We start from the raw sequence: 22,854 nt of genomic DNA, 5'->3' as shown, positions 1-22,854 counted from the left end.
AGATTCTGTGTTATCTTTAAATGTTGTAACTTCTGATGTCTGCTTCTAGGTTATTCCTTAAAATTATTAGTAGTAATTAGTCCTTGGAGTTTTTCAATACCCATATCTGATGGTTTGGGGTTTTTTTGTTCCATAACTAACTACCTCTGGAACTCTATTAAGCTACCAGTTGTTTATCTGAAAAACGCACTGTATTGCACAATGGTCTTTTTCTACATCACTGTACCATATATTAATAAGTCAAAAACTTCACAAAATTTTGTATCTTCTCAGTTTTATTTTCTCAAAAACTGAAGTAGGGTTTGGCTTAGATCTCACTTATTTCCAGTTAACATGACCTTGCAGAAAGTAGTAGTTTTATCCTGGTTTTACCCAGGACTGTAGTAAAGAAAAATACATGAAGGAAAAAAAAAATACAGTGAAGAAAAAGCTGATTATTGTACTCTTATTTAATTATTTCCCATCTGGATCACTCTGCCCTATGATACTACATAAATACTATTTCATTGTAATTGATCTAATTTAACCTCTAGGATGCTGTTTCTGTAATTGCATTTAGACTAATTGTTAGTTTTCGTATGTTTTCCAAAAGTTAAATTCCATGCGCTTTTTTTCTTAAGACTGTTCTTCATATGTTTCACTATGTAGCCTAAAAATCTTTAAATAGATTTTAAACAATGAGAGCCTTCAGTTCCTTTTATATTAGGAGCATTGTGTTATTCATGATAAAATTTACCTAGCATCATGTAAAAGACTGTAGTGCCAAATAGCTCTGAACATAATTTAATTTTCAATTCCATTCCCCTAGGCAGAGTATGAGGTATCTTCAGATGAAAAGCGTATAGACTGTGGCCTGAAAGTTTTAGAGACATACTTCACTAATGGGGTAAGTATATTATATTGCAAAATACTGTCTGAAGTGTTTTGTAAATGTTGGATAAAGAGAGACCTAAGTGGTTGCATTTTTTTAAGTAAATTGACTTTCAAACTGCATTAGTCCCATTTTTGTCTTTCTGAAAGGTATACTGCCTTCTAAAATTGTGAAACTTTTCAACTTGAGCAGAAACCTTGACTGATCTCTGCTCTTAAGACTACTACCGTTATGATTTATTCTCCTCTGTTTTCGAATTAAAATACTGGTCTCAAGTAAAGGTATATTTTTAAACAAACTCATTTAGCATCCAAAGAAAACTTGTTAACAAATTAACTTAGAGTTTTGTAGTCTGAAGACATGAGAATGAGGAATTCTTGAAATCCTCAGGCTTCTTTCAGACTCTTGTGTGGCCCTGGTCGGTTTGCTGTAAATTTTCAGAATAGCTGCAGGTGAAATGCTGTGCTGTTTTGTTTTGTTCTTGAGCATTCTGTTTCTCCTTGTTTTGCATGAAGATCATTAGCAGCTGATCTTTTGCATATATTAGATCTCACTGATTAATTTTTAAGAGTCTGTTCTTTGGTAGCCGATAGAAGCTTTTCTGTGGATATATAATTAGATGTTTGCTTCCTATGAATAGATGCTCCTTTTGCTTCTCTTACTTTGGTCATCTTGAGAAAGCTTTACTCTAAATGAAGGTCTTGGAGATGCCTTAAAAGCAGATAGACTCCAAGTTTGTCACATCTCTTCTGATAATTTCTTTGGGACTACCATAACTCACATGCAGTTTTTGCAAAAAAATCAGATTTCTTTGGGCTAGTTTGAAATAGTTTCCCAAATTGTGTGTATGTTTCTTTAGCTTTCATTCTGTCTTGCCAAACCAAATAGATAACTTGCTTTTGTGGTGGTAGACTTAAGGAAAGAAAAAGAAATTTGACTTACTGCCAAGGTTTTTTTCCCCGGCTAGTGAAATAGTAAATAACTGTAATAGCTTTCAAGGCATTTTTCTGTAATAGGGAACAAATAAAAATTTTGCCTGAATATGACTTCCTTGGTTTTTCTCTTTAACCAAACCATTCCTTTCCTTTTCCTGCATTAGCAGATTACATTTCACTTTGAATACAGAACTTTTACTCATTCTATTGATTTACAAAATTGCTTTAATCGTTGCCTTTTTTTTTTTTTTTTTTAAATTATGTAAAGTCTGCAGCACACTTGCCAGAAATACCTCAGGAAACAGTAAATGAATGTAAAGCAAGACTGGAAAACAATCCTTCTAAGGATCTTTTTATGGATTGTACTAGGTAAGTTAAAAATGCATAGTGCTAAGTTTGAGTATCACAGGAGAAATTCTTGTGTTTCTGAGAGAAAGGAAAGGTGAAGTTATTACACCCAGGAGTATCTGGTCTCTGGAAAGAGTGTAGGTAAGAAATTTGGAACAGATTTATTAAAGGACTGGGTTTCCTTCAGATGTGATGTAGATGTTTGACTTTTGCAGACCTTTTTCTTTAATGCTGTTTTTGCATAACATCACACTATTATCTGCTACCAAGTATTCTTTACGTTAGAATTGTATTTCTCTTTATTATATTCTTACCTTTTGAGTGACTTCTCTTCCGTGATGAACATACTTAGAAAAATATGAAGTTATAAACTGGAGCTTGAAAGGTTTCTGAACAATGTTACACAGTTCATGGTTCTTGAAAATGGGTTGAACTGAGGTCAACAGTTAGATACCATTAAGATGGCTGATTAGAGGATCGATTGTGATAGTTAACACAAACAAATACAACTTGGTTTTGTTCGGAAGTTGTGAAGTGATATTTCACATAGCAGCAGCAGGGAAGGCTTTTCTTGGAGGAATGGTACATGTTTACCAGCGTTGCATGTCTTTCTAAAGCCCTTCTGTTTCTAATATTACTGGTTCTTCAAGGCATGCTTGATCACGTCTGAAGGATTACAACACGTTTTGTCACTGCTTGGGTCATCTCCCTGGCAACAAAAATCAGCATACTTTATAACAACCTGAGATTATAAGATTGAAAGGGATGTGTGAGAACACCTAGTAAAACATGTCTCAAATGGAGGATCTGTCATGTAGGTCATCTCCTTTCCTCTGTCCTATAAATATCTGAATACAGTTTGAATGACTTGTTTTCCTTCCCTCCCCCCCTTGGTGTATTTAATTTAAGGGGAATGCTAAGGTACCTGGTGTTCAGTTTTGGATATGGCATTTAGTATTTCAATTTCAAATCCTAGAATAAACTTTTACTTACCAGTCTCCAAAGAATGTATGAAAACTTGTAGATACTTTCCTGTAAATACCTTTCAGAGGTCATATTTGTAGGGTCATACATGCATTGCATAGCTACTTAGAGGCTGATGTTTAGGTGGGCGTGAACACACTTAATGAGAATGCAGAGGTCAAACTTTCTAGTTACTATAAGTAACAGTAGTTTGGCATTCACTAGTGTTTTGACAGGAACAGTTTTCTGTGACAGGCACCCACTTTGTGAGACATCTAGGTTAAAATCATTGTAGAGCACAGTGGCAATGTGTTTCTGCCTACAGCTTTGTTGATATGAAGTTTAAGTATGTTTTAATAGATTGATAGTACCTCCTGCTTCATCAGTTTTTTCAGTATAAGATTGATTTTTATTTTCCTGTTGCTAGAATTGTCCATGAATACCTAAGCAGAAGACCTTTTGAAGCTTACCAAGAAAGTGTGTATTTTTCCCGTTTTTTACAGTGGAAATGGCTGGAAAAGTAAGTTTATCTATAATGATTGCATTATAATTTTGCTTTGCTTTGTGGCCAGTTCTCCTTGTTAGGCTAGAAATGCTATAAAGCCCTAATGAATGACACTGCCCATGTAAGAAACTGTGGTCTGAAAGACTAGATGTAAAGCATGATGTTGATGGGATAGTGAGAGTGTCAATACTCCCACGGAAGTATCTGTCCAGGAGTCTTTAAGTGGTAAATTTGTATTACGTAAATGCAAATTTATTAACGTAGGGATATCTGGCTGTCAAGTGTGCAGTGGGAAACCAATCGTTCTTGGCAATGCTATCATCCTTCAGTTTCAAACTTGATCTAATTAGTGATTAATAAGCAGATTAATCTAGTTTTATAACCCACTGGGTGACTGGGTAACTAATCAGTTTTTCAGAGTGATACAGACACAGATCTAGTAATTACAAGACAGCACGATTTGTATGTATCAGAATCTAGACTGGGCTTTTAAATTAACACCAAATGAGTGTACAAACTTTTTCAGAAGGCTGAAATGGGTACAAATCGATTCTAATTCAGCACTGCTGGGTGTCATGATGACATATTCAAACATTAAGGTGCCTGAACATTATTTTATGGTAAATTTCAATTATCCAGTGTCTTTGACTCAATTAGTAGCAAAAGCCAGGAAGAGAACTAGGGAAGTTACTCAAACAATTAAACCAAATTCTCTACCAGAACAACCTCCATTTGTTGTCCTGAGAACAAAGCTGCATTAATAATGAATGCTCTTAAATCAAAACAAAAAAACCCCAGCTCACCACCATGAAATATCCCTGCTCTGATACATGTTTAGGAGTGCTTTAGCATAGAATGGCTGACACCTTTACTACCTCCAGTTATCTGTTCCTCTTCCACTACATCAATACCTTAACAATTTGGCTCTTGAACTCCTATTGCATACCACAGCTCTTTCTTTTTTGAAAAAGCCAAACAGCAAACCAAAATCAGAAACAGTTTTCCTTTTAAATGCTGTATTGCAAGCATGATCTCATTGAAGCACAGCCTACATGTCAGTGTACTGCAGCTAAGGGAAACAACTGGAGGTGATAAATTGACCATTGATGAGAACAGATAAGGCTCTAACCATAAACACCACAGGGCCTAATTGATCAGCTTTTCTTCCTGCTATTGTGAATGTCTGATGACCACATGAGGGAGCCAATGTTTCTAATCAGAGCACCACTTTCATTTGAAATTCAGATTATTATAATACTGTCTTCATGAGGTCAAGGCAACTCTTGTTCAGTAAGATGTCATAGAACAGTAAGGAGTAAATGAAGACAGACTTCGGGGTGGGGAAGGGATTACTAACTCTTGTAATTCCTGTTGCAGTAATTGTTTCTTTCTGTTAATCAGGCAACCAGTAACCAAACACACATTTAGGCATTACCGAGTACTAGGCAAAGGTGGATTTGGAGAGGTGAGTACAGAAGTATCTTTCTGTGAGGCAATCCTGAAGGGAAATAAAAAAGTTAATACAGAGGAGGAGCAGGTTTTTAACTCTTGACTCTAACAATTTACATTTAACACGTCGCAGGGCAAACTGTCATCAATCCAAACTGTTTTCTTTTGTGTTTCAGTATTGTAGGTCATGCACAAAGTTGAAGAAAATGTCCACTGACTAACAACAGTTGCTTCTGTTTAGAAATTTCATTTGGCAATGAGAATGTAGTTTCTACTTAAAAATTATATAGAATATTCATGAACCTGATAGGAAAATCTATAGATTTTATTCATTCTGTTGATAATTCATTGGGGTTTTTTTCCCCCTATGTGCTTTAACCAGAGCCCTATATTGAAGGGGAAGGAGGGTTACTAAATTATCATTATCTTTTTCCTGCTTGATTATGGCATGGATGTTTGTCCTCTGTCCTGCTTGCCTTGACATACAGTGTTAGCACAGTCAGGTGTTTCACCAACACAAGATCCACAGTTTTACTGAACTATTCAACCCCAACAAAAATGGGTTTGCTCCTCTATAATCACTTTTTCTACTTCTGTTGCAGCTTTTGTGACCCTTTGAAGTTGTTTCATGGGTGAAAGCTCTGTATTGATGCTTTCAGAGTTTCCTTTTCTGAGACCATTCAAGGGTGTGAAAAAAGAAAATAGAATTTTATCTTCTTTAAAAAAAATTCTAAAAAAAACCCCTAGCATCTCTGACACACCTTCCTTCTTTTTTAGGTGTGTGCCTGTCAAGTACGGGCAACAGGAAAAATGTATGCTTGTAAAAAGCTAGAAAAAAAGAGAATAAAGAAGAGGAAAGGAGAATCAATGGCTCTAAATGAAAAAAGAATTCTAGAAAAAGTGAATAGTAGGTTTGTAGTAAGTATCTACTTCTGATCTTATTCTCAGAAGTTTCTCTTGCTTTGCTTGCTTTGTTTCAGTCTCTTCCAGGAGCTTGTGGGCACAAGACATGTTTTAATTGATTTAGAGAATGCGTGACTGCTGAGATAAATGATTGATGTAATAATAAGTATGTTTTGTGTGTGATTGTGAGTAGTTCTGTGCAGAGGGCTTTTTTATCCAATATTGAATTGGTTTTAGTCTGCCTGCTTTATTTCTCACTTAAACTCAAAACATTAGGTTGTGTTTCAGCATGCTGATGCTATTGGATCTTCATCCTCTGTTTAAAGGTGAATAGATTATTCTGTAATACTCAGACTTGAATAATTACTTAAATTCTATTTCCGCTGCAGCCTATGACTGAGTGTGTTTGCTTATGTTTAATAAAGAGGATATTCCATATACTTTATTCCATCCTATTTTTTCCTTCTCTGATTCTCTTCTCTCCTTCTTCTCCCAATGCATTGCTCTCTGTTTTCTTCTCTTACCCCCTTCTTCCCTCCCATACACCTATTTTCTTATAATTAATGCTGATTTCTCATTTAATTTTTGGAGGTCATTCATAAATGCACTTACAAAGAGGTGACTTCATGATTCTGCCATTTAGTTGCCATTAGAAGTTGCATATCCTGCATTTCTGTGACTTTTAATAGTAGAGTTTTTATATCCTTAGGTATTTTCATAGCATTCGTTATATACATTTTAAGATAAACATGAAATTTGACTAGGATATCGATTCAGGTTAATTATATTGCTTTGCTGTCTATTAAGGCTTAAAGAGGTATCTTGGATGTGAAACAATTAACATAACTTTTTAATAGAAATTCCACAGAATGAAAGTCTAATACTTTAACCTGATATTATCATGTAAATTATGGTCTGTTAGTAGCTCTAATTACTAAGCAGTGAAATAACTTAGAATGATCAAAGATATACCAGGTAAATTTTCCCCCAGGTAATGTTTATCTTTTTATTGAATTGTTGTCATTTAGATGTTAATTTTAAATGCATTTTGCTTTGTTCTTAAATCCATTTACTGATAAATTTTGTATCGCTGCTCAGAGAGGATTTTAAAGTACCTGTGTTAGAGGGTAGTGGAAGTTATTTATAAACAATATGTATATATGTGTGTGTATAAAATATGTATGTATGTATTTTCTGATAAGCTTTATGTATTAAAAAAACCCTCTAGAATACTGCCAGCTAAAAGAAAAATTAAGAACCCGCTACTCAGATACATTAGTGCATTTTAAATTATTATAAATAATGTTTTTGTATAAATATGCTAATGTTATTTTCTCACAAGGCTCATGGGCTTGAATTGATTGAAATTGAATCCAGAATTTACCTGAATTGATCCAGAAATTACTAGTTGTAGAGATACGTGAGATAGGAGTGGAACTTCTATTTTGAGTAATATTTTTCCAAGATATGTAAATATTAGAAATCAATAATTGATCAAAGTTGAATTTGAAATCGCTTTATAGGATTGAGCATAAGTTTATTTTCCTCTTGCCATCCAATGTTTTTTTGATGCAATAGAGAAGATCTAGATCTAGGATCTGCAGTAATACTAGGTTGGAAGTGGGTAGATAATTTGTCATGTCTGTGTCACAAGTGAAGTCATTAATAACTGGACAGGTCAGTTTAAAACCACCAAATAGGAACCCTTGCCCTGAGTAGCTAATTTGTATATGTATTTAATTTCTTATTTAGTATTGGATTTGTGCTTCTGAAGGAAGAGTTTGGACTTATTGCTGAGTTATGGCCTTTAGATACTTGTACTGCATTTAAAAATACATTTATTGAGTCAAAAAAAATCCTACTGATTTTTAGCTAGCTTATACTTAGCTTACATTAGGTAAGTATGTTTAAATCCTATTGCTTTCAGTACAAGTTAGTTAATCTCTGTAGGTAATTTTGAAGATCCTGCCCAGATGATCACCAGCACAACATAGCTTTTTCTATTGAAACTGAGTTTGTAACTTAAACAGCATATGTTAAATTTTGCAATACATTACATTGTTTTAAAATTGTTTTTCTTTAAATTCACAACTCTACTTTAAAACATTAAATGCACTTTAAAAACGTTTACCTAAAACCCAAAGAAAAAAAACAATATGGTGTTCTTCATTCTTTATCAGCACCTCATTCCAAATACAGTGAAAAGAAAGGCTATAAAGAGCTATACTAAGTCTTTACTGTTGACGAGCGCTAAGCCAGGGTAATATGCAGTTATTTGAGGAGGTGGGGGGAGGAATAGAAACTACACATTTGATCTTAAATACCTTTTTTAGTTTCTCTAAAGTAGGGCAACTTTGAGTCTTGTAGAAGTTCAGGAAGATGGTTTGACAATGCATAATTCCTGAGGTATTAATAAATAAGGTATATGTGCACGTTATCTTTACAAAGACTAATATAGATAATGTGCAGCTGAGGGGCATCATCAATCTATTGGCTGGATGGAGCTCTATAGGATCTAAAGAGATATGTCACTAAACTTTTGTATGGTGATGTAGGGTTTGTGTATACAAGCAAATTAGTCTGAATTCCTTTGTGTCTTCAAGTGCTGGACAGGAGCAATTCTCTACTTGGCTGTTTTGTTCTCTTTTGTTTTAAAAAAGGATTTGTATGTTGCCTGTGTTGGAAAAAAAGAGCTGTGAATTGTATTGGGGTTTATGAATGAATAATGGTCGTCTTCTCCCCCTGCCCCATTTTTAGGTTAGTTTATCCTATACATATGAGACGAAAGATGCCCTGTGTTTAGTATTAACCATAATGAATGGAGGGGATTTGAAGTTTCACATATATAACATGGGAAATCCTGGCTTTGATGAAGAAAGGGCTATTTTCTATGCTGCAGAACTGTGCTGTGGTCTGGAGGATTTGCAGAAGGAGAGAATTGTTTACAGGTAAGTGTCATCTACAGTCACTCATACCTTGAATTTCCCATGTCTGTTCAGCATTGAATGTACTAATTCTTTTCTACTAAAACAAGTTTATACTTCATAGTAAAAGAAGAGAAAAAAATTGTTTAGTTGTGCTTTTCATGATATGTCCTTCAGAATTACTGATCTTATTTGTCTTCTTACTGTTAATTTAGGTCTAGATACTTGCTATAGTCTAAATCATTATAAAGTTGATTCAAGGTTTATTTGTAAAATGATAATAAATTGTGATTTACAAAGCAGATTCATTAGTAATTCAAATAAATAAGTAAGTTTTAGGAACATGGGATTGTTTTCCTACCTAAAGTAGAAGTTCACAGAAGGCTATAGAAGTCTCTTGCTGCATTGCTTTTTACGCCCAAGAAGGTAAAAAGTCAGTTATAATCCATATTGCCCTCTTTCTTCTGGTTTTATTTCAGGTTCCTCCAATAAACGCTTTATTGCTTTTGAATTAATGAAACTGTCAGAAGCCTCATGCATTGAAATTGAGATTGTATGATCTTACTTCTCTTTTCTGTCTCTGTACAAGCATCATTTAACCCCTGGCATGCATTAATATTACAGAACAAGGGAAACAGACTTAGTGGTGGACCAAGAACGCTTTCTTTATCTTTCTGGTGTGTAACACCAAGTACCACTTGTTTTCCAACAAAATTTAAAGTATAATCCTGCATAACTTTAATATAATGAATCTTAGTCTTTTCCCTCCCCAATATAGAAGACTAACATACACACAGCAGAAAGCAGCAGAACCACAGAGTCAATCAGGCTTATGCTGGTGGTTGTATGTGGTTCCCTGAAGAATTTGGCCAATCTTGCAATGTTACACAGTGGGTTTTGGCATGCATGTAGGAGGGAAGCAAGGGTGAATGGTTTTGCTCATCATTCTCCTCATGTGGATCAGCTACAAGTAGGTCATTTCACATTGCCTAAGTGAAAACAAAACTGATTGTTTAAAATACAAAACAACAACAGAAAAACCCCAAACAAAACAAAAACAACCAAAAAGCCCCACAGCCCTTGTGTTTAAGCCCAACTTGTTAGCTATTTGCCTACAAGACGACCTTCAAACATATGTCAAATCCCAGTGTTCTCTGTCTGTAATTCCAGATCTTGAAGTGGTCGTGGTTTCTTCTGGAGTGTCTAGATCTCTGCCCTGTTTTGTGCTATTACATAAGCAGTTTCCAATTATTAAGAATTTGCATGGCCTTAAATTTATCAGCAAGGAAAAAAGTCATTTCACAACCGACTCTGAGTAAAATTGCCTCTTAATTAAAAGAACGGGAATTATTTTTAGTCCTCTGTTCATAACAAAATGAAGGACCAAGAGACAGTGACCTGTACATGTGTTAGTAACTGAATAATTTGTATGCTCGGAGGAAAAAGAAGATCTTAAATTTAATCATAATACCTGAAGGCGTTATTTAAACATTACAGTATAGAGCATACTAAGGGAGTTCCTGCCCAGTATGTAAACAGACAAAGAGAGACTCGTTTTATACCGTGTCAGCTCCACTACACTTGAGTACTAAAAGTAGAAAATGTTTGGATAATTTTATTTTACGCTCTCTGTAGAATCACTTTCAGCCCTGTGCTTTTTAATATCTAATGGCCAACTTTTTGTAAAACAAAGTCTTGTTTCTTCTCTTTTGCTAGTGGTAGTTTTTTTCCTGATGGTCTTGATTTGTTTTTTCCATATGTATTTCTTTTTGTGTCATGCATGTAGGAGCATAGCTGTAAATTTTATAGTTTTAAAGTGAAGAAGCCAAAACAGGTGGCCACGGAAGTCTTCAGAATGTCACCAATTACAGTGCTATGTTACAGGATCTGAATTCTCTATCAGGCATCTTAATGGAAATGCATTTAAGCAGCAGTACAGTAATTTAGTGAAACAGAAAGCTTGGGAAAATTTGCTGTAATTATTTTATTCTCACCAAAGAAGTTATGCTGGCAACCTCCAGTCTTAATGTTGTTGTTGGGGGGCAACATAATGAAGCACATTTTCATTGATTCAATGATTTATTTTTCCGAATTATGGTAACTAGTATTTTTCATTCTCCAGGGCAAGAAAATACAGATGGAATGTTTTTCTTATTTTGCTGTCATTTTGAAAGCATTTAATACTGGTGGGATCACTGAATTTCTGAAATTGGAGCTAGTTCCTTCTCTTGTTGCAATAGCTCAAGATCTATTACTGCATTTGTTTTCCAGCTTTAAAGGAGGAGTTTTAAACTCTCTTTTTAGGCAAATAGCTTAAACTGTTAAAGCAGACTTTAATTCTGTAACATACTGTTATAAAATATTTTCCTGAGAACATGTTTTTATGGGTATCCATCTGTATATTCGCAGTGAAGTGTACTGTAGAGGCAATGGAAGAAGGGAAATTCAGAACTTAAGAAAACAGAAATCCTCGGTGCAGACAGGTGTCAGCAGATAGCAGTAAAATCGGTTCATCTTGTCATTTTGTTCAGTTCTAGAATGGCAGTTTGAATGTCAGTCATGTTAAAATTTATTATAAATTTATTGTATTTGGGATGTGTCACCATCCGTAGCAAAATGCCTCATAAAGTGGAAAAACTAGGCCTACCTTTCCTCTCTGTTAACACCAATTTTTATCGTGTGTTTCATGTGTCTTTTTACCAGTTGTTACTGAATTTCAAGCAGTGGCGTTAGTGCTGTCTGTAGGACCCTGGAGTCAGTTGTGCCATTTTGTTAGTGGGGTTCCCACTGGATTAAACGAACGGGTGCAGAGCTGGAAGGAGGGCCCCCGCTGCCCTGCCATAGCGATTGAGCCAGTTTGCTTGTTCAATGGGAGCTTGCGAAACTATCTGTAACTTGCCATATGTTGATGACATTAAAAAAATAAGCAAACAGACAGGAACAGGCAGTAGTGGAGCTATTCATCCGTCTGCTACATAAAAAAGGCTGATACTTAGAGCAAAGTCAGGATTTGCATAAGACAGAGTGGGGAACGAGTGCCTGCTTTCCAAGACGGACTTAATTGCTGGACTTCTCCTGCAGGAGTTACCTGACTCCTCAAGGATGGTAGTGGTTTTTATCAGATAAGCTGCTTGGATACATAGATTTTCCTCACAAACTCATGTAGGTGCCCATAGTGCCACTGAATGTGCCTGGAAGGTCAAAAAGCCGGCCCAAAGACCTGCTGAAGCTGTAGTGGATAAACCACATAACTCCTTGCCTGCCTCACGCCTATGCTCAGAGTGGACATCTCTACAGTGAAATCCCCTGAAGGATTTTTATCCAGAAATTTTCTCTGTAGGAAGGCTGGTGTAAGCTATAGCAAAAATAGACCAGTGCTTGTTTAGTCCGATTTCAAATAAATATATAATTTTTATCTAACTCCTTTTAATGAACATCTTAGTTTTGTGAGCTTTGCAGTTCTCCGACCTTTCTCTGCTTCATAAGGGAAAACTGCTGCCTCAGTTGCTAGAATTGCATTGCTAGCTCTTGTTCTGAGCTTGGTTTTCAGCTCAAGTAGCCTGTTACCCAGCGCAGGACTAGCGTCTGTGTATTCCAACAGAAACTGTGACTTTGGCATCTGTCGTGGTGGAGGAAGGGAAGTGGGAGGAGGCTAATACCCCAAGGCTAGCATCTCGGAGCTAGGATTTCTAGCTGAATGCTTCCAAAAGCTGACTTCTTTGCGAATGGCTAGGCCTAGAAACTAGTACCATTAAAGAGCTGGAATTTTGGCTAGAAACAAGTTTTGCTATTGACTATTGACCGACCAAAATCATGTCAGAACAGAATTAGCTTCTATTAAGCAGCAGATGTTGCTAGTAAGTATTAAGCTTTAGGTTAGGCTTTAATCAGCCTTCTTGGAGATGGAACTCTTTAGACTTGTTTGCTTGAGTTAACCTGAGCATGTATTATGTGCTTTGAAGTAGATGTGTTTCTACCTGAAGTTTGAGCTGAATTTTCTTTTTCTTTTTTGGTACTGGTGTGGGGTTTTTTTTGTTTTTTCACTCTGATCTCTCCTGATTTCTCTGGTATTGTAATCTCATATCTAATGTCAAATGATTAACATTATGATGACTGTCTAGTCTTAAAAGTATTAGGAGGAAAGTGTCTTGCTGACTCCTTTATACAGTAAATCTCATGAAATAATGAAACTTTAACCTGAATACACATACTTCAGAGCATCAATTTATCAATATTTGGGAAAAAAAAAAGCATATGGATTTCTTGGTGAACAAATGTGTGTGCAATTTCTCTCATTTTGAATGTAAGTTCTAGAGTCGTTCTTCCTGAAATTGCTTCTTTTACATTATACAGTCTTTTCTGCTTGTATATGAATAACTGCTATTGTCATAACTGTACATATACCCATATATGTACATATTGTTTTTAATAATCTGTTTCATTAACAACTGAATCGTTAGCCAAGTACTGATTTTTTGCTTGTATATTTCTGGCCTTACCATATTTATAGCGGAATAAATCTAAAAGACTGTATTGCAGTCCACATACTTTCTGATGCATATCACAATTATATATATATATAATATATATATAAAAAATATATAATTTTATTTATTATATATATTATATATACATATATACATATATACAATTATATATAATTATGCATATCACAATTATATATAATATTTATTATATATTATATATATTTATATATATAATATATATTATATATTTTATACATATATCCTATGCATATGTATATTTTATATATATATATATATATTTATATATATATTTATTCTACTGTGTTCTCAGTAGAATCTGCTAGAGGATAAATCCTAGAAGTAACCTCTGAACAGCTTCTGATTCAGCTTCAGTGACTCCTCAAATTTTCCTGGGCGCGGGGCAGGAATCCAAATATCCCATTGAGTTTCTTCTTTTGTTCTTAAAGTAAAAATGTACAAGAGGATGCCTATAAAATGCAGAATTGCAACACTGAATTAATTGCCCCTTTTTGCTATTTCCTGAGTCTTGCTAGCATTTAATAGCTAAAAAATGTTTCATGTGAAACTTTGTTGTTTACAGAAAAGTAGTAGAGACTCCTAGAAAGTTGATTGCAACGAGTCCTAACTAGATACAAGTGTCTAGTGAGCTTTAGAAGCTGCACATCCAAACTGAAGGAATAGGGTTTGAATGGATGATATTAAGCCTATGCTTAGTCTTGGGAATATTACTCTTTGATATTCTGACACCTTGAGATGGAATATAGCAAGAGGTCAGCACCAAACTGCAGCAAGCACTGATGTGTTTTATCGTCATGGAGTTGTATGGCTGATAGTCTCAGGAGAAATGTCTTTCACTTATGAGCACGAATTTGGGTGTAAGTTGGTGGTTCTTCATATCAGGATTTTAGTGTTGTGTAGAGGGAGTTTCTCATCTGTGAAATATTAATTGCTGTTGTTAATATAAATGGATTAGAGAGTTGGGAAAAAATGGATCTCAAGAGTTCTATGGTTAAACTATTTATTTGTATTACAGGTTGTCAACTTCACAAATTTTTGTATATAGGTGGAAACTGGAAAAATTGTTTTAATCAGAACCAAGAAGTCTTATGTTGCCTTAGTTCCACTTGATGATGGCTAATAATTTTGCATTTGTACAATTCACATTTCTATTCTGTTTAATTTGTAGAGACTTGAAGCCTGAGAATATACTCCTTGATGACTGTGGTAAGTAAATATTAAAATGAATTTTAAGATTGGGAATTACAAATCTCTAATACTGTGCCAGAAATCAATGGGATTTCTTTATAATAAAAGCGACCTGACTGACAAATGTTAACTTTAATTAGTAAAGAAAAAACTGCCCTTACTTTTTAGAAAGTAGGGGGAAATACTGGGGTTCGGAGGGACAACGATGATGATGCTTGAGGGGTCAATTTCCCACCTTAAAATGCCTACTTCTCCCCTTTCACTCCTCCTTCTCACCCCCGCCCCTTGATTTAAGATGGCTAAAACTTTTATATGGATTTGTTCTCTGTTTGTCTTGTCTTTGACTATGGAAACATGATTTATTTGATGTGAGGCCAGCATTTTACTTAGTAAACTTTAATTAAGCAATAAAGGAGAAAAGAAGCATCCCTGTTTGTTTTAATTTCAACTAAAACAGGTCTGATGGTCACTGATGCATATGTGGCTGGAAGGAATCAAGGAAGTGCAAACAATATGAAGAAGTGTTTGTAGTTTTTTGTTTTTCAAAAACCAAATTAATTTTCTTTAATGACTTTGTATGAAATTTATCAGAATCTTTTGAATTCACTGTAGAACATGTGCAGCAACTACCTCCTTCTAAGCTGTGGATGAATATTACCAGCTTGTTCTTGTAATTGCAGAGTATTTTAGTTAAGGAAAAACTGTTTTTGAAGTCATTAACACAATATTTTTTTTTAAAGTCAGCATGTTCTGACTGATAAATTTCTAAAAATGTGATGCTTGGGAGAAGTCACTTGCCAATAGCTGAAGCTTTGCTAGACATCAAATGCATTCTTTAATTTTTCTCTCCAGCAATGTCTTGCAAAAGCTGAAGGCTTCTTTGAGGAAAAATGTGGCCTTGCAGGGCTTGACTAGAATGCTTTCTCTCTGCCAGGGATATTCTGATCTTGTTCCAGAGAGCAGAGGGGACTAATTAGAAAATCGCTTCAGGAGCTCAGATCCTGCACTTGAAAAGGGGTTCATCAGATGTCAGGGAATAGAAGAGCATCTGAATGTATTTAAAATAGCATTTGCTGCTCAAGAGCATTTAGTTATTTCCAACCAGTATATAGAGTGGCACTTGACATTCTCCATTCTCCTTCCCCTTCTCCTTCCCCTTGATTATCTGTCACATGTAAATAATGATTATCTGTCACATGTAAATAAGAAATTAATATGCTTTTAACTAACATTGATGCTGTGGAGCTTTTTGAATGACAGAGAATATATGCAAAAAGGACACTCGGGCATTGGAACAGGCTACCCAGAGAGGTGATGCAGTGTCCACTCTTGGAGGCTTTCTAGATAAGAGTTTAAAAAGCCTTGAACACTTCGGGCTGTCTGCTTGCTCAGAAGGTTGTACTAGAGACCTTCCGAAGTCCCTTCCAGCCTGAATTATTCTGCAAATCTGTGATGTCTCCGTAAATGACAGTGTCCCTGTCCTTATATCCAGTATTAAAAATAAGTGTGTTTTTTGTTTTGGTTTGGTTTTTTCCCCCTGAATCTTTCTATTACACAATTGGCAATTTTCTGTTTTAAAATTGAGTTGAAAATGTAATTGTCCTTTCTTCTGTCTAGCCTTTTACATTTTTATTAATAAAGTATTAAATTAGAATCATGTCAATACAATTATTGCCTTGAATTGTTTTGAATCATTTGCTGTTGAGTCTGTCCAGCAAAGAACTGTATCTGTTCATGGGAATGTAAGGGAGGGTGGGATGAACTTACTCCCATTGCCCTTCTTGAACCGTTTCCCCATCTGAGCAGTGTTGTTCATAACAAATCATAGTCTTCCACCAGACTGCTTCTACATTATAAGGTACTAGTGTAAATGCCATGCGTAATAGGAAAGGTAGTCAACTTGAGAAGTTTGGCTTACAAAGTGAAATAGAAGCTGAAGTTATCTACATTAGACTGATTCATGAGAAGGGGAAATCCTAACATTGAACTAACATGTTACAATATAAATAATTCGAAGTAGGTTATGGCTAGGCTACTTTTCTTCTGGGGTGGGAGTTGGGGACAGCAATTCCGGTTACTTGTGCCTAGCATTATTAGGGTGCTTTGTTAGAGGAAAACCTGATGTCTCAGTACAGGCCACAGTTTTCTTATATGTGGAATAAATGGAGTAAATTCTGATGTTTTGTTAGGAAGACAGAAAACTGTTTGTGGCTGGAATACAGAATGGAAAAATACAAGTGTCTGATGTGTAGATACAGAACTTGAAATGAGCAGTCATAATTTCTGTTTGTCTTAGAGTAGCAGCCTGTGCCAAAGCTAGGAATTAGAGTACTTAACAGCAAATCTTTCTGTATGACCTTCAGGAAATGAGTTAGATCTGTGCCTCTCTTCCTTTACGTATTTAAGGGAGGGTTGAATAATGATAAATCACTTCTTTCTCGTTAAGTTAAATAACGTTAGTGCTATGAGTGTATGAATGTTTGGATGTTTGGTGGCTTTTTTGATGAGGTATGCTACAGAATTTTTTTTGTTTTAAAGGTGGTGATATTTTATTATTTGCTGACTATATATAATTTATTTTAACATAAATAGGACATATCAGAATTTCAGATCTTGGATTAGCTGTGCAGATTCCAGAAGGAGAAACGGTCCGAGGACGGGTTGGGACTGTTGGTTACATGGGTACGTAAAGTATCCTTTGCTAGTTATGTTTTACCGGAAAATTTGCTTCTGTGAATACATGAATGACTTGTCTAAAGAACTATATTTGGTCTTGATTTGTTACTAGACATTTTATGGGAAGAAAGGTTATGCAGTGGTAGGTGTTAGTAGTCAATTATAAGCCTACTGATAAACTTGAAAACTTAACTCTTGAAATTCTAGCTTTAGGTAGAACTTTAAGAAAGCACCTAATTTTTTTTCTGAGGTTCAAAGAGATTTAGGGTCACAGGTAAGCAGATGAATTACTATGACAACACATTTCTTTCCATGCTTTGGAAAAACTTCATTCTTAGTTTGTAAACAATACTGATCTTAAGTGTTAGAGAACTTAAGTGCTTGTCTTGGATATAAACGGAGCCCTTGCTCTAGAAATCAATGTTTCTTCAAAGTACAGAGGAGTTGCGCAAAGGTCTCTGCACAGAGCCAAAAGAGTGCCTGAGAGTTTTTTCAATATTTAATTAGTTAATTTAAAGTGAATTGTCATGGGGCGTTCTTTGTTTTTGTTTTGTAGCTCCGGAAGTGCTCAAAAATGAAAAGTATACATTCAGCCCAGATTGGTGGGGTCTTGGGTGCTTGATTTATGAAATGATTGAAGGACAGTCTCCATTCAGGAAACATAAGGAAAGGGTCAAACGGGATGAGATTGACCGGAGAGTAAAGGAAGACCAGGAAACATATTCAGACAAGTTCTCAGAGGAGGCAAAATCCATCTGCAGGATGGTGGGTGAAGAGACATAGAGGTTTGAAAATTAAATTTCTAATCCTTTTTAAGAGATGAATGACTTTATTTTAACATCTTCAACTGAAAATTTTTCAAAGCTGGAATTCTTAAATCTTTCTTTGGTTCAGATGGAAGTTTGTGATTGTCCATGAATTGTTATCAAACTTTGAGAATTCATAACTCTTTTCAAGATGAAGGAAAGCTGCATAAGTTGATTTTTTCATCACGTGAATGAAAAAGGTCCGGTACTCCTTGGACTACATGTAATTACAGATGGAGTACAATAGCATGCTCAACTTTGATACTGTATGGGGAGAAATGGCATAGTAGTATACTAGTTTCCTTGCCTAAAGAGTGTACAAGACAACAGCTTTTTTTTTATCTTGCATGTTCTTAAATTTAGTAAGAAGCACGTCTATACACAAAGCTTCAAAAGTTTACTAGTTTATGCAAAATATGTGCATTACTTAAAGCCCATTGGAACAAAAGGAAGTCTATATTTCCTGAAAGTAAAGTCTACTGCAAAGGCTGTACAGTAAAATCTATTTAACATGGTATCAGTTAAAATATTTTAATATAACTTTGGGTATAATCTTCAAATAAATGGTCTGCTTTCAGGGCTTCTTTTGTCTACTGAAAGTCTTTTTGCTCCTAGAATGTTGTAGTTTGGATTTCCAGTTCATTTTGATACCATGATAAATTTCATCTAATAAAAGGCCAGGTAACAAAGTAAACTTATTGAAAGACATTGTATATAGATTTTTATTTTGTTTTTAATTGTGGGATTATATCACTGGATCAGCCTCTTTTTCCATATCTTTGCAGCTACTTGCTAAAAATCCAGGGGAGCGACTGGGTTGCACTGAAGATGGAGCTGCTATTGTAAAGCAACACCCTATTTTCAAGAATATTAACTTCAAGAGGCTGGAAGCTAACATGTTAGAGCCTCCGTTCTTGCCAGATGTAAGTAGGTGAGACAGATTTGATTAGTATCTAAAAAGGCAAGAACTGTCATAATTTTATGTCAGCAACCGTGAACTGCAGAGAAACCTTTAAAGTTAGTTAAATTGGCAGGAGAATGCCATTGTAGCTATTGATGGCTAGTTGGTTTGTGGCATTTCATCTGAGATCACAAAACAATTTACAATAGTGGTATTGCTCTAGGGAGCTTTGTGGCTGATTTCTTAGCCCCTAGTCTACTTCCCTAGCTCAGATGCTGAACAAATGAAGATTAGCTTTGAAGAAATTACTCTGGAGCTGAAAGGAGGGTGACAGAAGATGAGTGAATTATGACAACCATTAAGAAATCCAGAGAAGTTGCATGCTGTTTTCTGGTTTTGATATTTCTTTTCTGTTACTTGCAGGATGGATGGAATTGCTCAGGTGCCTTATGACGAGAGTCTTTTAAGTTTTTGCATTTCTGTTTTGTAGTATAGTGTAATTTGGTGATCAGCAATGTGAAATATAAAAGTGAAGACATTTTGCTCCTCCTTTGCTCATCTAGGAAATAAAAAAAACAAAACAAAAAACAAAAAAACCCAAAACAACCCAAAAAACAACCCCACAAAAACCCCCAAACGTCCAAAACCAGAACCCAAAACCTTAATGAAGCAATCTTGTATTGTACTGCAGCCACGTGCCGTATATTGTAAAGATGTCCTGGACATAGAGCAGTTCTCAACAGTAAAAGGAGTGAACCTGGATACTACAGATGATGACTTCTATTCCAAATTTGTTACGGGTTGTGTCTCAATCCCTTGGCAAAACGAGGTATTGTATATTTTATAAAAGATTATTTTCTTTAGCACAGCAGTACAGAAGATTTAATAAGGGATATAATTGTAGTATTAACTTTCTCTGTGAGATGTAAAGAAGTTTCTGCTTTAGACCTGTTTTCAGAGAGACTTCAGAAAAAAGTTTTTTCGCAAAACATAAACAACTTGCTAAAAATTGAGATCTATGGTAAATTTGCAGAAATAGAATCTGTAATCTTGTCCTCATAGATACAGCCTACAGAACAGTATTTAGCATCAGTATGACCACATTTTCCTTGTTCTTCTATCACATGTTTTTCAATATTGCTGTTCATAGGAAAGGTATGGAATGCTATTCAAAGTATTCAAAAGCAAATAGGTGCAGTGCAAGCTGTTTGTGTATCATGCCTGTATATCAATAGAGTATCCAAGAGCCATAGCAATACAGAACTGCAGATTCAACTTTTCTAAGGTTTCAAAACAAACAGTTCAACACTGGTTGAGTCAGACCTTCTCTTAAAGCTTTTTCATCTGCCTAGTGAATAGGTATTCTAGTGTTCTGCATAGAATACTAGAATTTTTCTACCTCTGTGTGCAGCTCAGTCTGTATTTAGGAAATTCTAATCTTTATTATTTCAGGAAGAGCACTCAGTAACAATTATTTAAAATTGTAGTTCTTGTTATGAATGCCTTCCCCCTATTATAAGATGTTCATAACTTTCTGAGATTAGTATAGTCTTCAATTCTACTAGTGTAGTTTTTTTCCCAGTATGATTTTTTAATTTTATTTAAAGCTTGAATGCAAAAGATGAGCAATTTCTGAACAAGTCAGAGGAAAAAGTACATTCCCTTTTGTTTCCCTTTTGCCTTTTTTTGCATTTCATTAAGAAGGAGATTTGAAAGGTGTCACTTGACATAGCCAGTCTTCACTAAGAAGTAATCAACCTTAGGCTGTTGGAGAAATAAATATTTCCTATGCCGTGTTGTAATTCTGAACTTCATAATATGATCCAGTCATTAAAAATGCCCTGCAGCTTAATAGCTCTAACACCACATAGAGGGATAAAGTTGAAAGTAGTTGTGGAATTCTGGTGATGGTAATTCCTTCTCTTCAAGGAATAACTGTGCAGACTTCATTTTACATTTGTGCTTATTTTTTCTTTCAATTCATGTTCCTGAGCTTCCCCTCAAATCTTTCCTCTCAGTCTTTTAAGAATTCCTCCTCCCCTCCCATACTTTACCTAATGTCATCATTTACAACAAAAGCAGACCACATTCCTTCTTATTTCTCCTTATGCCCTCTCTCCCTCTACAAGGTGTACTCAGTTGGTTGCATGCCCATTATGACAGATGTGTATCAGTGGTACTCACAGATAAATGCCAACTACATGTGGGCATTAGCCACTTTCCCCCGTCTGACCATGCCTGTTTTGTTATGTTTTGGCATTTACTCTTTCTGCTTTCTTTTCTGCACCTGGTAATTGTATTTTTAATTCTTTTGTTTTCTGTATACACAAACACGGATGATTTCGAAATCCCCTCCTTCTCTCCAGAGATGTGTCTTCATTATACCTTTTTCTTTTTTTTTTTTTTTCCATGAAGTATTGCCTTCTCTATCTCATTGCCTTATTTTTAATTATGGTATATGTTGTGTTTTGATAGACAGTTGCCCAAAACACCAGAATGATGTTTAAATTACTGTGGTCAGACATCAGCTGCTTTTTCCCCAAGAGTGCAATTCGTCCCCTTTGTAAAAAGTATGCCCCCTAATACTATGCAGGTACTAGTATTCTGCATAGAATAATCATTTCTCCTACTTAATGTCATGTTTATTAATGAAGTTCAGTCCAGGGTATAGAGATACTACATTTGTTAGGCTAGACTGCTCTGAAATGAGAATAGATGAAAGGAAAATCAATTCCTGGTTCTAAAGACTTCTGCTTATTGCATCATGGGCAGAAGAAATGCCTTACCAAAGCAAGGGAGCATCTGAGTACTTACCTGCATGATAGTGCTCTCGTTGCTATTTAGTTTGCTTGAGGCACAGGAGAGTTAATGTAGACTTTGTGCCTGCCTTCGTGGAGCTCTGCGAGTGGTGTAGTTTGGCTGATGAATTTGTAGGTTGTTAGGAGTACCCAGCTGAAGTAAATAAATCATACATGAAACGTGTTTGAGAGGCTTGTACGCATATTTCATTTCTATTTCCTATGTTTCAAAGATGATTGAAACGGGATGCTTTGAAGATATCAATGCATATGAAACTGATGGTACTGTGTCACCAGACAGAGAGAGGTCTCCTAAACCAAAGAGAGGCTTCTTTCACAGACTTTTTAGTGGAGAGGTAAGGGTATTTCTTTTCTTTCATAAGAAAATTACCTGTAAGACCTTAACATCCATTCCATTTTTATATTATTTTGTCATAGGAAAAACAAGTTGTTCACTGAACGCTGAAAGTAATGAAATCTGGTTTATTATGGCTTTGCCCCTGCACTGCATTTCAGAAACTGTAGCAATCCCTGTAACTCCAGGAGTTTTTCCTCCCTCAGCATTCTGTCTTCCTCTAAGTGTCTGCTAGCTGTTACCTGGGGAAAAGGTAGTGTGTGCTGTTAATAGCTGTGCTATAGATCTTTTGTTCCTAAAGATAGTAATTTGGGTCTTGCTCCTTATGTATTTTCCCAGTTTTTATAAAAACTATTGGGGAGATAATTGAGGCCGCCTCTGTAAAAACTTAAATAAAATTGACTAATGAACTCAGAAGTGAGTGTGGTGGAGCAATGCAAGTCCTAGGACTTGCTCCTTTAGAAAGCTGGGCTCCCAATGAATCATCCCTAGTGTATTAAGGAAATACATAAAAATATCCCCTAAATAAATGAGTGTGAAGAAGTTTCACGAAACAACTGTTAAAATTTAACGCCTTTACCAAAACAACAACATAATATATGTTTACATAGCTTCTGATAATGCACAACCTTTTCCTACAGACATACCTTCTACTCTTTAGTAAACACTTTGAGGTATACAAATTGAGTATTTACCACCTAAAAGA

At 35.4% G+C, this 22,854-nt stretch overlaps 1 protein-coding gene across 3 annotated transcripts in view; it reads left to right on the top strand.

Annotated features, from left to right (window-relative positions):
- The window catches only part of GRK4 (G protein-coupled receptor kinase 4), a 41,918-nt gene that overhangs the window by 15,520 nt on the left and 3,544 nt on the right, over positions 1-22,854 (top strand). The window contains exons 4-15 of one of the 3 annotated variants that reach the window (XR_014228558.1): positions 809-886; positions 2,075-2,175; positions 3,545-3,637; positions 5,024-5,087; positions 5,849-5,989; positions 8,732-8,922; positions 14,593-14,630; positions 17,205-17,294; positions 17,845-18,053; positions 18,880-19,025; positions 19,687-19,824; positions 22,027-22,105. Coding sequence is in view for 2 of the 3 variants with exons in the window: in XM_082315675.1 (XP_082171801.1) it covers positions 809-886; positions 2,075-2,175; positions 3,545-3,637; positions 5,024-5,087; positions 5,849-5,989; positions 8,732-8,922; positions 14,593-14,630; positions 17,205-17,294; positions 17,845-18,053; positions 18,880-19,017; positions 19,687-19,824; positions 22,027-22,149 (1,404 nt within the window). In the remaining variant the exon portion in view is untranslated. Of the gene's footprint in view, positions 1-808; positions 887-2,074; positions 2,176-3,544; positions 3,638-5,023; positions 5,088-5,848; positions 5,990-8,731; positions 8,923-14,592; positions 14,631-17,204; positions 17,295-17,844; positions 18,054-18,879; positions 19,026-19,418; positions 19,656-19,686; positions 19,825-22,026; positions 22,150-22,854 lie in introns of those variants that run through there. The other 2 variants (XM_082315675.1, XM_082315676.1) reach the window with 2 other exon arrangements.

The sequence above is a fragment of the Platalea leucorodia genome (genome assembly GCF_965183815.1).
Source record: "Platalea leucorodia genome assembly, chromosome: 6".
Classification (NCBI taxonomy): domain Eukaryota; kingdom Metazoa; phylum Chordata; class Aves; order Pelecaniformes; family Threskiornithidae; genus Platalea; species Platalea leucorodia.
The sequence above is the reverse complement of the archived record's forward strand: the minus strand, read 5'-3'. Positions and strand labels throughout refer to the sequence as shown.